General features: G+C 34.6%; 1 protein-coding gene across 1 annotated transcript in view; it reads right to left on the minus strand.

The window, feature by feature from the left end:
* The window catches only part of wry (delta and Notch-like EGF repeat containing weary), a 333,478-nt gene that overhangs the window by 45,343 nt on the left and 275,335 nt on the right, over nucleotides 1–12,800 (minus strand). The window contains exon 8 of the mRNA XM_075296948.1: nucleotides 4,151–4,293. Coding sequence (XP_075153063.1) covers nucleotides 4,151–4,293 — 143 coding nt within the window. The remainder of the gene's footprint in view (nucleotides 1–4,150; nucleotides 4,294–12,800) is intronic.

The following is a 12,800-nucleotide window of genomic DNA, read 5'->3' on the forward strand; positions in this document are numbered from 1 at the left end:
TTAATGAACAAAGTTTAAGCAGGAGTATTGATTTCAAATCTGCATTTAAAATTATTTTAATTAAGAAATATCCTTGGGATTTATTTTCTGCTATGTGGCAAAATGTTTTGACGTTCATTATTGTGTGAGTTATAAATAAAACCAGGGAAAATTAGGGAACTTAATAATATGGAAAGCCGATTGAATAACAGTAAAGCAAGTATATATATATATATACAAGTAAGTAAAGTCTAAAGTCGGGCGGGGCCGACTATATTATACCCTTCACCACTTTCTAGACCAAATGTCCGGGAGCCACCGTGGTGCAATGGTTAGCATGCCCGCCTTGCATACACAAGGTCGTGGTTTCGATTCCTGCTTCGACCGAACACCAAAAAGTTTTTCAGCGGTGGATTATCCCACCTCAGTAATGCTGGTGACATTTCTGAGGGTTTCAAAGCTTCTATAAGTGGTTTCACTGCAATGTGGAACGCCGCTCTGACTCGGCTATTAAAAGGAGGTCCCTTGTCATGGAATCGGGCAGCACTGAATGGTCTAAGTGAGCCTGATACATCGGGCTACCACCTAACCTAAGCTAACCTAACCTAACCATCTCAACTCCTTCATGAAGGTTTATATTCCCATATACAAATGTTTATACCTTAACCGGTTAGGAGACAATTTTTTGTACTTGTACAAAATCTCTAGAACTAAAATTTAAATCGGCTTATGCCCTGGGATGAAGCACAGTGTTACTAAAAACAAGTAAGGAAAGTCTAAAGTTGGGCGGGGCCGACTATAGTATACCATGCACCACTTTGTAGATCTAAATTTTCGATACCATATCACATCCGTCAAATGTGTTGGGGGCTATATATAAAGGTTTGTCCCAAATACATACATTTAAATATCACTCGATCTGGGCAGAATTTGATAGACTTCTACAAAATCTATAGACTCAAAATTTAAGACGGCTAATGCACTAGGGTGGAACACAATGTTAGTAAAAAATATGGGAAACATTTAAATCTGAAGCAATTTTAAGGAAACTTCGCAAAAGTTTATTTATGATTTATCGCTCGATATCTATGTATTAGAAGTTTAGGAGAATTAGAGTCATTTTTACAACTTTTCGACTAAGCAGTGGCGATTTAACAAGGAAAATGTTGGTATTTTGACCATTTTTGTCGAAATTAGAAAAACGTATATATGGGAGCTATATCTCTAAATCTGAACCGATTTCAACCAAATTTGGCACGCATAGCAACAATGCTAATTCTACTCCCTGTGCAAAATTTCAACTAAATCGGAGTTAAAAATTGACCTCTGTGGTCATATGTGTGTAAATCGGACGAAAGCTATATATTGGAGCTGTATCTAAATCTGAACCGATTTTAACAAAATTTGGCACGCATAGCAACAATGCTAATTCTACTCCCTGTGCCAGATTTCAATTAAATCGGAGTAAAAGATAAGTCACTGCGGTCATGTGAGTGTAAATCGGGCGAACGATATATATGGGAGATATATCTAAATCTGAACCGATTTCAATAAAATTTGGCACACTTGACTACACTACTAATTGTAGTACTGGTGCAAAATTTAAACCAAATTGGGGTAAAACTCTGGCTTCTGGGACCGTATTAGTCCATATCGGGCGAAAGATATATATGGGAGATATATCGAAATCTGAACCGATTTTAATAAAATTTGGCACACTTGACTATAGTACTAATTTGTCTTCTTGTGCAAAATTTTAAGCAAATTAAGGTAAAACTCTGGCTTCTGTATAAGTCCAAATGGGGGGATATATATATATATATATATATATATATATATATATATATATATATATATATATATATATATATATATATATATATATATATATATATATATATATATATATATATATATATATATATATATATATATATATATATATATATATATATATATATATATATATATATATATATATATATATATATATATATATATATATATATATATATATAGGAGCTATATCTAAATCTGAACCGAACAAAATCAATAGGGTTCTAATCTGAGCCAAAACACATACTTGTGTTAAATTTGAAGTCGATTGGAATAAAACTGCGACCTACACTTTGATTACAAAAATGTGTTCATCAGGAACCCACCCTGACCATGTGTCTATCTCGTCTCCTTCTGGGTGTTGCAAACATATGCACTACCTTATAATATCCTGTTCCACAATGTGGCGCAGGGTATACAAATATTCACAATTTCTTTAATTCAAAATTAGGTTTTCTACACAAGGTTTACGACTTTTGCGACATACATATAATACCGTCGTAAACATATGTCGCAAAAGTCACAGCTTACGACAGGCCAACCCTGGGTAAGATAAATAAGGGTTTTATACACAAATTTAAGAAAATCGGGCGATACATAAAAAAATACTTTGTGGTAACTTTGAAGATGATCGGTTAGTAAATAAGCGTAATATTACCCCATTTGTTGAAATCGGTCGTTACATACATATATATGGGGGTTATACCAAAAAGTTATCAGATTCAAATTCAATGACATTCGTCCTCGTATCAAATTTCATCAAAATCGGTTAATATTGGCGACCCGAATCCTGCGAACATTAAATGCATGTACAGAAAGGCAAGCGGACGGATGGAAACCAAGTGCTAGATCGACTCAGTATGTGATTCTGTATTGATCGGTATATATTTTATGAGGTCTAAAATCAATATTTCTGTTAGACACATTTTTATACCCTCCACCATAGGATGGGGGGTATATTAACTTTGTCATTCCGTTTGTAACACATCGAAATATTGATCTAAGACCCCATAAAGTATATATATTCTGGGTCGTGGTGAAATTCTGAGTCGACCTGAGCATGTCCGCCTGGTGAAATCACGCTAACTTCCGAACAAAACAAGCTATCGACTTGGCACAAGTAGTTGTTATTGATGTAGGTCGGATGGTATTGCAAATGGGCCATATCGGTCCACTTTTACGTATAGCCCCCATATAAACGGACCCCCAAATTTGGCTTGCGATTGCTCTAAGAGAAGCACATTTTATCCGATCCGGCTGAAATTTGGTACGTGGTGTTAGTATATGGTCTCTAATGACCATGAAAAAATTGGTCCATATCGTACCATAATTATGTATAGCCCCCATATAAACCGATCCCCCGATTTGGCTTGCAGAGCCTCTAAGAGAAACAAATTTCATCCGATCCGGCTGAAATTTGGTACATGATGTTAGTATATTGACTCTAATGACCACGCAAAAATTGGTCCATATCGGTCCATAATTATATATAGGCCCCCATACAAACTGATCACCAGATTTGTCCTCCGGAGCCTTTTGGAAGACCAAAATTCATCTGATTCAGTTGAAATTTGGTACGTGATGTTAATATATGGATTCAAACACCCATGCAAAAATTGGTCGATATCGGTCCATAATTATATATAGGACCCATATAAACTGATCCCCAGATTTGACCTCCGAGCATCTTGGAAGAGCAAAATGCTTCCCATTCGGTTGAAATTTGGTACGTGATGTTAGTATATGGTATCCAACAACCATGCAGGAATTGGTTCCTATCAGTCCATAATTATATATAGCTCCCATATAAACCGATCGCCAGATTTGACCTCCGGTGCCGTTTGGAGAAGCAAAATTCATCCAATCTGGTTGAAATTTGGTACGTGGTGGTAGTATATGATATTTAACAACCATGCCAAAAGTGGTCCATATCAGTCCATAATCATTTATAGCCCCCATATAAACCGATCCCGAGATTAGGTTTTGGAGGAGGAGCAAATTTCATCCGAGTGAGTTGAAATTTGTGGATGACAGTCTTTCGTAGAAGTTTCTATGCAATCCATGGTGGAGGGTACATAATATTCATTCTGGCCGAACTTACGGCAGTATATACTTGTTTTTTTTTTTACAGATCATAGTTATTATACCTTAACCACTATATGGGTTAGGTTATAATCAATTTGAATGAACTAAAGTTGAATTATTTCATATATGAGCTTGCTTGCACTATCATTTATTTGTAAGCTATTGCATACTTTAATTTTTCAATTCCATAGAAAGTGGGGCTAAACGGAATTTTCAAAATAATATATTTGAGTTTTATTGGAAAAATTACCTTAATATGACATCGATTTCCAGTATATCCCTTACTGCAGTGACATTCAAAACTTCCAATATGGTCAATGCATTCGCCACCATTTTGACAAGGATTCGATTCACATTCATTATATTCAAAATTACACAATTCCCCAGCAAAACCTGAAAATAAATGCATATTTTTTTTAGTTTATATAAACTGGAAGTAGAATAATTCCATAAATTTAAATTAAAATATAATTTAGTAATATAGTAGTAATTGCATAAAAAATAAGTGAGTAAAGCATAAAATCAGTCGAGGCCAAATATATAATATCCTAAACCATACTTTTAACTTAGTAAACCTACGCATGTTAGGGGTATTTTTAAAATTTGTTTGCAAGAGAATATTTGTCTTTGTCATTATGAGTGATGCTTTGCTCCAACCGTATTTAAGCTAATTGAAACATACGGGGGCTATGTCTAAAACTTTATGTGGAACATTTCACCTAAAAAAAAAAAAAATGGATTCTTCGGTTATTAGAAAGTAAATCGCACGAAAAATATATTTATATGGGAGTATATATAGCTCCCATATAAATATATCTAATCCATTTTTGATCAAATTTAGTGCACTTGACGATGCTATCTATTGTACTCGTTGTGTAAAATATTAAGCAACTAAAGAAAAACTCTGGCTACTAGGTACAATTAAATGCATATCGGGTGAAAGCTATATATGGAATCTATATATGTTAAATATGAGCCAATTTCAACCAAATTTTGGCATGCATAGCTTGAAACTATATTTTAGCTCACGTAAATCGGAGTAAAATTTCGTACTCTTTAGTCATATTAGTACAAATACAGCGACAGGGAACAACCTTAATTTCAGAACATAAAATTTACATAATAAACAGGCAAATTTCTTTAAATGAATGAATTTTTAATTGAAAGAAAGTTTACAATCTTTGCTTCGAAATTTAGACTGGAGGCCAAGGCCTTGCCTCTCGCTTCTATTTATATGCCAGCCAGAGGTAGGACTTCAATGTCATGTTTTCGGGCGTGCTCTCCAATGCCTTATATAATGCCTTCAAACTGAATACAAAAAGAAGCTCTTTCAAAAAATGGCTTAAAGAAGGCCGCCTGGGCACACTGAAAAAAATATTGTCGTGAGGTCAAAGATTTGATGTCTTTAAAATACGAATGCAAATTTTGCTTAGCATAGAAGATGCATTTCTCTAGTATAAAGTTTTTTTCCTTGACCAAAGGTCAATAAACTTTTCAATGAAGTCGTATTGTCCTTATAATTAAGTGATTTGATTTAAAAATGGATATCATAACATGAAAGAAAAAATGTTTGGGCTAAGGCAACTTGACTTTAATAATTTAGAAAAAATCTTTAAATTTAATGAAATTGTCTTTAAATTTGTTGTCTTTTTGCATCTTGGCTACAAAGCAAAAAATCGTTCAAATATAGGACACGTTTTTCAACTCTTTATTTTAAAGACGGTTTTTACTTGAAACGTAGCATAATTTCTACTGGAAGTTGAGTCTTAATTTTGAAAATAAATTTGTCGTTAACTCGTTTTAAAGGACTTTGATTGCATATGAAGAAAAAAATATGAAAAAGCGAAAAAATAAATTTCCTAGAAGCAAGTACACAAAACCCAAATTTAAAAGAGAATTGTGTCCTAAAAATATCCTTACTTGTCTTCTCCGCTTCTTTTGCTCGGAATCAATACCAAAATTGTTAAAGTAAAAACAAAATCTTTGGAACCGGGCATGCTTTTTTTCATTGTAGTTAGCCTTGGTTACTAGCGGCCATATAATAGCACAATCCACCAAATCTCAACAAAATCGGATGAAATTTGCTCCTCTAAAAGGCTGCAAAAACCAAATCTGGGGATCGGTTTATATGTGACCGATATGGACCAATTTTGGCATGGTTGTTAAATACCATATACTGGGTTCTCCAAGAGGCTCAGGAAGTCAAATCTGGGGATCAGTTTATATTGGGGCTATATATAATTGTGAACCGATATGGACCACTTTTTGCATGGTTGTTAGAGACGAAATACTAACACCCCATACCAAATTTCAACCGAATCGGATGAATTTTGCTCCTCCAAGACGCTCCGGAGTTCAAATCTGGGGATCGGTTTATATGGGGGCTATATATAATTATGGACCAATTTTTGCATGGTTGTTTAAGACTATATTAAAGGCTATATAACTATATACCGAAATTGACCAATTTTACCTTGGTTGTTGGCGGTCATATACTAAGACCACGTACCAAATTTCAAAGGGATCGGATGAAATTTGCTTCTCTAAGAGCCCCCTCAAGCCAAATATGGGGTCGGTTTATATGAAGGCTTTATATAATTATGTACCGATATGGACCAATTTTTGTATGGTTGTTGGAAACCATATACTAACACCACATACCAAATTTCAACCGGATCGGATAAATTTTGTTCCTCCAAGAGGCTCCGCAAAGGAAATCTGAGGGTCGGTTTATATGGGGGCTATACGTAAAAGTGGTGCAATACCATCCGACCAATAACAACTACTTATGCCAAGTTTCAAGTCGATAGCTTGTTTCGTTCGGAAGTTAGCGTGATTTCAACAGACGGACGGACAAACGGACATGCTTAGATTGACTCAGAATTTCACGACGACCCAGAATATAAATACAAACGGAATGACAAAGTTATTATACCTCCCATCCTGGAGGGTATAACAAAATTTACGTAATATGAAAGAAAATTTTATAATATCTGCTTCAATTTTTTTTCATTTAATTTGATTAAAATTGCATGAGTTTCAAAAGAAAGAAAAAATTCCTTAATGCAAAGAAAAAAATTTTGATATAAAGAAATAGTTTTTATATTTTGGGTGCAGCAATATTTGGAAAGGCAAGTACGATAAAGCTCGGCCACATGTTGCAAACCCCCCTTCACATGCCGTACATCCCATACATTGTTTCTTCTGATTACCAATGGCTGATAAGCGAATGATGTCAAAGAGAAATAAAAAATCAATTGAAAAATATGTCAGCGTTATACGCAAACAAGAACAGGATATGATTTTTGGCCAATAAATCCTGACATGAATATTCATTCGCTCATTCACACAAGTGAATTGTAAATGTGTTCACATTTATCGGTTTTCTTTTGTGGTCATTTCCTTTCGTTGTACGTTGTACTATCCTTCTGAAGCTTCTTCTTGTTTTTCCCCCCTTTTTCAGATGGAAATTTTAATTATTTTAATGACTCTCAAGGATAACGATGTTAAAATATCTTACAGCAAGGACAATTAAGCCATTTTCAAAGGACATATCATCGCAAAATTATTCATTAATTCTTCTGTGTGAGAAAAAGTGAGAAAGTGGGTTTCCGGGGATTTAGTCTTGAGTATTTGGCGAATTGAAATTCATGACTGCCTCCTTAATGTTTCTCTATGGAATGCTTAATATTATCAATTTCAATTAGTGCTGAATATCAATGAAATTTCTCTTTTTGGTTATGTAATAAACACAAATTTTAATTAGGCCTATGCACACAATTAGACAGCATATGTGAATAATTAAATATAGCAGTTTTATGTGCTATCACATTACAAATTAATTAATTAAATGCTTAATTATTCAAAGAATTATTTTTTCCAATTATTGCACTGAAAAAACATGCCCGATTCCAAAGATTTTGTCTTTACTTTAAAAATTTTGGTATTGCTACCGAGCCAAAGAAGCGCAGAATACAAGTAAGGATACTTTTAAGACACAATTCTCTTTTAAATTTTGGTTTTGTATACTTGCTTCTAGGAAGTAAATTTTAATTTTTCGCTTTCTCAGCTTTTTTTTTCATATGCGAGTTAACGACAACTTTTTCCAAATTAAGACTGTACTTTCTGTAGAAATTATGCTATGTTTCAAGTAAAAAACCTCTTTAAAAAAAAGTTTTGAAAACATGTCCTATATTTGAACCATTTTTTGCATTGTAGTCAAGATGCAAAAAGACAACAAATTTAAAGACAATTTCATTAAATTTAAAGAATTTTTCTGAATTAATAAAGTCAATTTGACCTTAGCCCAAACATTTTTTCTTTCATGTTATGATACCCATTTTTAAGTTAAATCACTTAATCATAAGGACAATACGTCTTCATTGAAAAGTTTATCGACTTTTGGACAAGGACAAAAACTTTATATTAGAGAAATGCGTCTGCTATTCTAAGCTAAATTTGCATTTGCATTTTAAAGCCATGATATCTTTGACCTCACCACAATATTTTTTTCAATGTGTGTGAGTCGGTTTAAACAAATGAAAAAATTCAAGTGAATTAAATAGGACCAAGACCAAAAATTTAATTCACAACTCCCACAGTTATTAGGTCAGCCAAATAATAATATGACATTTTGACATATTTTAATTTGGCAATTATTGTTGTTTTTGTGTGTTTGAATATTTCATGGAAATTTTGATATGCAAATATCATAGAAAAATCCTTCATATTTTTTTATTCAATTAAATTAAAATCAATGGTTGCATTCCGTGGGGAGAGGATATATTTAGAGTCAACTAAATTTGAGATACAGTGAGCGTTAAAGTGTGTTTTTATTTTCGAGATTAAGTACACTGAAAAAACTATTGTCGTGGCGTCAAAGATTTCATGTCTTTAATATACGAATGCAAATTTTGCTTAGCATAGCAGACGTATTTCTCTAAAATAAAGTTATTTTCCTGGTCCAAAAGTCGATAAACTTTTCAATGAAGTCGTATTGTCCTTATAATTAAGTGATTTGACTTAAAAATGGGTATCTTAACATGAAAGAAAAAATTTATAGGCTAAGGTCAACTTGACTTTAATAATTCAAAAAAATTATTTAAATTTAATGAAATTGTCTTTAAATTTGTTGTCTTTTTGTATCTTGACTACAAAGCAAAAAATCGTTCAAATATAGGATATGTTTTTCAAAACTTTATTTTAAAGAAGTTTTTTACTTCAAACATAGCATAATTTCTACTGGAAGTCGAGTCCTAATTTGGAAAATAAAGCTACCGTTAACTCGTTTTTAAAGGACTTTGATAGCATATGACGAAAAAAAGCTGAGAAAGCGAAAAATTAAAATTTGCTTCCTAGAAGCAAGTACACAAAATCTAAATTTAAAAGAGAATTGTCTCTTAAAAGTATCCTTACTTGTATTCTCCGCTTCTTTGGCTCGGAATCAATACCAATTTTTTTAAAGTAAAGACAAAATCTTTGGAACCGAGTATGCTAATACTCTTTTGGAAAAACAAGTATATAGGGCCGTAAGTTCGGCCAGGCCGAAGCTTATGTATCCTCCACCATGGATTGCGTAGAAGCTTCTTCTAAACACTGCCATCCACAATCGAATTACTTATGTTGCGATAACGCTTGCCGATGGCAAGGTATCTTAAAACCTCCTAACACCGTCTTCTAAATTGTATGTAAGTCCATACGTGGTATATATTAAATCAAAAAAGATCGATCAAATACGTATAATTCAGTTTGACGAAATTTTCTATGGACATAAAATTTTGACAAAATTTTCTATAGAAATAAAATTTTAACAAAATTTGCTATAGGAATAAAATTTTAACAAAATTTGCTATAGGAATAAAATTTTCACAAAATTTTCTATAGAAATAAAATTTTAACAAAATTTTCTACAGAAATAAAATTTTTACAAAATTTTCTATAGGAATAACATTTTCACAACATTTTCTATAGAAATAAAATTTTTATCAAATTTTCTAAAGAAATAAAATTTTGACAAAATTTTCTACAGAAATAATAGTTTAACAAAATTTTCTATAGAAATAAAATTTTCTATAGAAATAAAATTTTGGCAGATTATTTTTGGCTCGAGTGGCAACCGAATAAAATTTTGACAAAATTTTCTATAGAAATAAAATTTTGGTAGATTATTTTTGGCTCGAGTGGCAACCATGATGATCAACCGATATGGACCAATTTTGGTGTGATTTGAGATCGGCTATATATAACTATAGACTATAACTATATGGACCAATTTTGGTATGGTTGTTAGCGGCCATATACTAACACCATGTTCCAAATTACAACCGGATTGGATGAAATTTGCTTCTCTTGGAGACTTCGCAAGCCAAATCTGGAGAACGTTTTATATGGGGGCTATATATAATTATGGACCGATATGGACCAATTCTGGCACGGTTGTTAAAGATCATATACTAACACCATGTTCCAAATTACAACCGGAGTGGATGAAATTTGCTTCTCTTGGAGACTTCGCAAGCCAAATCTGGGGATCGGTTTATATGGAGGCTATATATAATTATGAACCAATGTGGACCAATTTTTGCATGGATGTAAGAGACCATATACCATGTACCAAATTTCAGCAAGATCGGATGAAATTTGCTTCTCTTTGAGGCTCCGCAAGCCAAATCTGGGGATCGGTTTATATGGGGGCTATATATAATTAAGGACCGATGTGGACCAATTTTTGCATGGTTGTTAGAGACCATATACCAACACTATGTACCAAATTTCAGCCGGATCGGATGAAATATGCTTCTGTTAGAGGCTCCGTAAGCCAAATCTGAGGGTCCCTTTATATGGGGGCTGTACGTAAAAGTGGACCGATATGGCCCATTTGCAATACCATCCGACCTACATCAATAACAACTACTTGTGCCAAGTTCGAATGGACGGACATGCTTAGATCGACTCAGAATTTCACCACGACCCAGAACATATACTTTATGGGGTCTTAGAGCAATATTTCGATGTGTTACAAACGGGATGACAAAGTTAATATACCCCCATCCTATGGTGGAGGGTATAAAAAACAAGTACAAACAGCAGTAAGTTCGGCCAGGCCGAATCTTAAGTACCCACCACCATGAATCAAATATTATAGTTTCCTTCGAAAATTTCAGGGGGGTTTGATGACAGATATTCTCCCAAGCAGATCAGTTCACTACGCTTCCTGAAGATAAATTTAAAGATTTTACCTATGAAGACTAGATCAGATTCTGGATTTATAAGAACCTTTTTTGTTTGAGTTTTAGAGGAATCATAAACATCGCTTGTAAGTGTGCAACAAAAATTATGAAATAACGCCTTAATTTGAAAATCTTTAGATTTTTACCCGCATTATTTAAATGATTACGAGAAGTAAAATATGGAAATTTTACATTAAGTTTCAAGCAATTTTCATTATCAGTGCACTTTCTGTACCCTCAAGTAGTGGAGGCCTTATCAAATGGACCGATAAAAACTAAATCCTATTCGCGTTTTTGTGGGTCTAAAATACGAGTATATTTACAATTTCAGGCAAATCGGATAAAAATTATGGTTTCTAGAAACCCAAGAAGATAAATCCTGAGATCAGTCTTGTGGGCGATATGCCAGAAACATGGACGGATACACGCAATATTCAGCATATCTAATTGTAGTTCTAGAATCTAGACCCCAAATCGGAGGGCCGGTTTACAAGAGGACTATATCAAAAATTCTACCGATATACAATACATTCGGCACACTTAAAGGGTGATACGGTCAAAATTTGGTCAATATAAACTTGACGTATTTCTTTCAATTTTGCATTTAAAAACCTGAACACCCCTCATTTTGAAGGTGTGTGTGTAGAATGTTGTTCCTCTTTTGATTTTGGAATTCACTCTTCAGTTGTCAAAATGCCGTCCAAGCAAGAAGAGCAGCGTATCAAAATTTTGCTCGCGCATCGCGAAAATCCGAGCTACTCGCACGCAAAGCTGGCAAAATCGCTAAATGTTGCCAAATCAACCGTTACAAATGTAATTAAAGTGTTTGGGGAACGTTTGTCGACAGCCAGGATGTCTGGATCGGGGGGAAATCGAAAACCGGAAGCTGCTGAGACGACAAAGAGAGTTGCCGGTAGTTTCAAGCGAAACCCTAACCTCTCTCTCCGAGATGCCGCAAATAAGCTGGGTGTATCGTCTACAACCGTGCATCGAGCCGGACTATCGACTTACAAGAAGGTAGTGACTCCAAATCGCGATGATAAACAAAATACGACGGCCAAAGCGCGATCCCGGAGGCTGTACACGACGATGCTGACGAAGTTTGACGGCGTGGTAATGGACGACGAAACCTACGTCAAAGCCGACTACAAGCAGCTTCCGGGACAGGAGTTTTATACGGCAAAAGGAAGGGGAAAGGTAGCAGGTATTTTCAAGCACATGAAACTGTCAAAGTTCGCAAAGAAAGTATCTGGTTTGGCAAACCATCTGTACCTGTGGCTTGAGAAGCAGCATTTTCATAGCTTCCGGGACTGTCAACCAAGAAATTTACGTGAAAGAGTGTTTGAACAAACGTCTGCTGTCTTTCCTGAAGAAACACGGTTGTTCCGTACTGTTTTGGCCGGATTTGGCATCTTGCCATTACGGTAAAAAGGCCATGGAGTGGTACGCCGCCAACAACGTGCAGGTGGTTCCCAAGGACAGGAACCCTCCCAACACGCCAGACCTCCGCCCAATTGAGAAATACTGGGCTATTGTCAAGCGGAACCTAAAGAAGACCAAAAAAACTGCTAAGGATGAGCAGCAGTTCAAGGCAAACTGACTTTCTGCGGCGAAGAAGGTGGACAAGGTTGCTGTACAAAATCTGATGGCAGGTGTCAAACGTGAGGCCCG

Source organism: Haematobia irritans, chromosome 2 (assembly GCF_050003625.1).
Source record: "Haematobia irritans isolate KBUSLIRL chromosome 2, ASM5000362v1, whole genome shotgun sequence".
NCBI lineage: Eukaryota > Metazoa > Arthropoda > Insecta > Diptera > Muscidae > Haematobia > Haematobia irritans.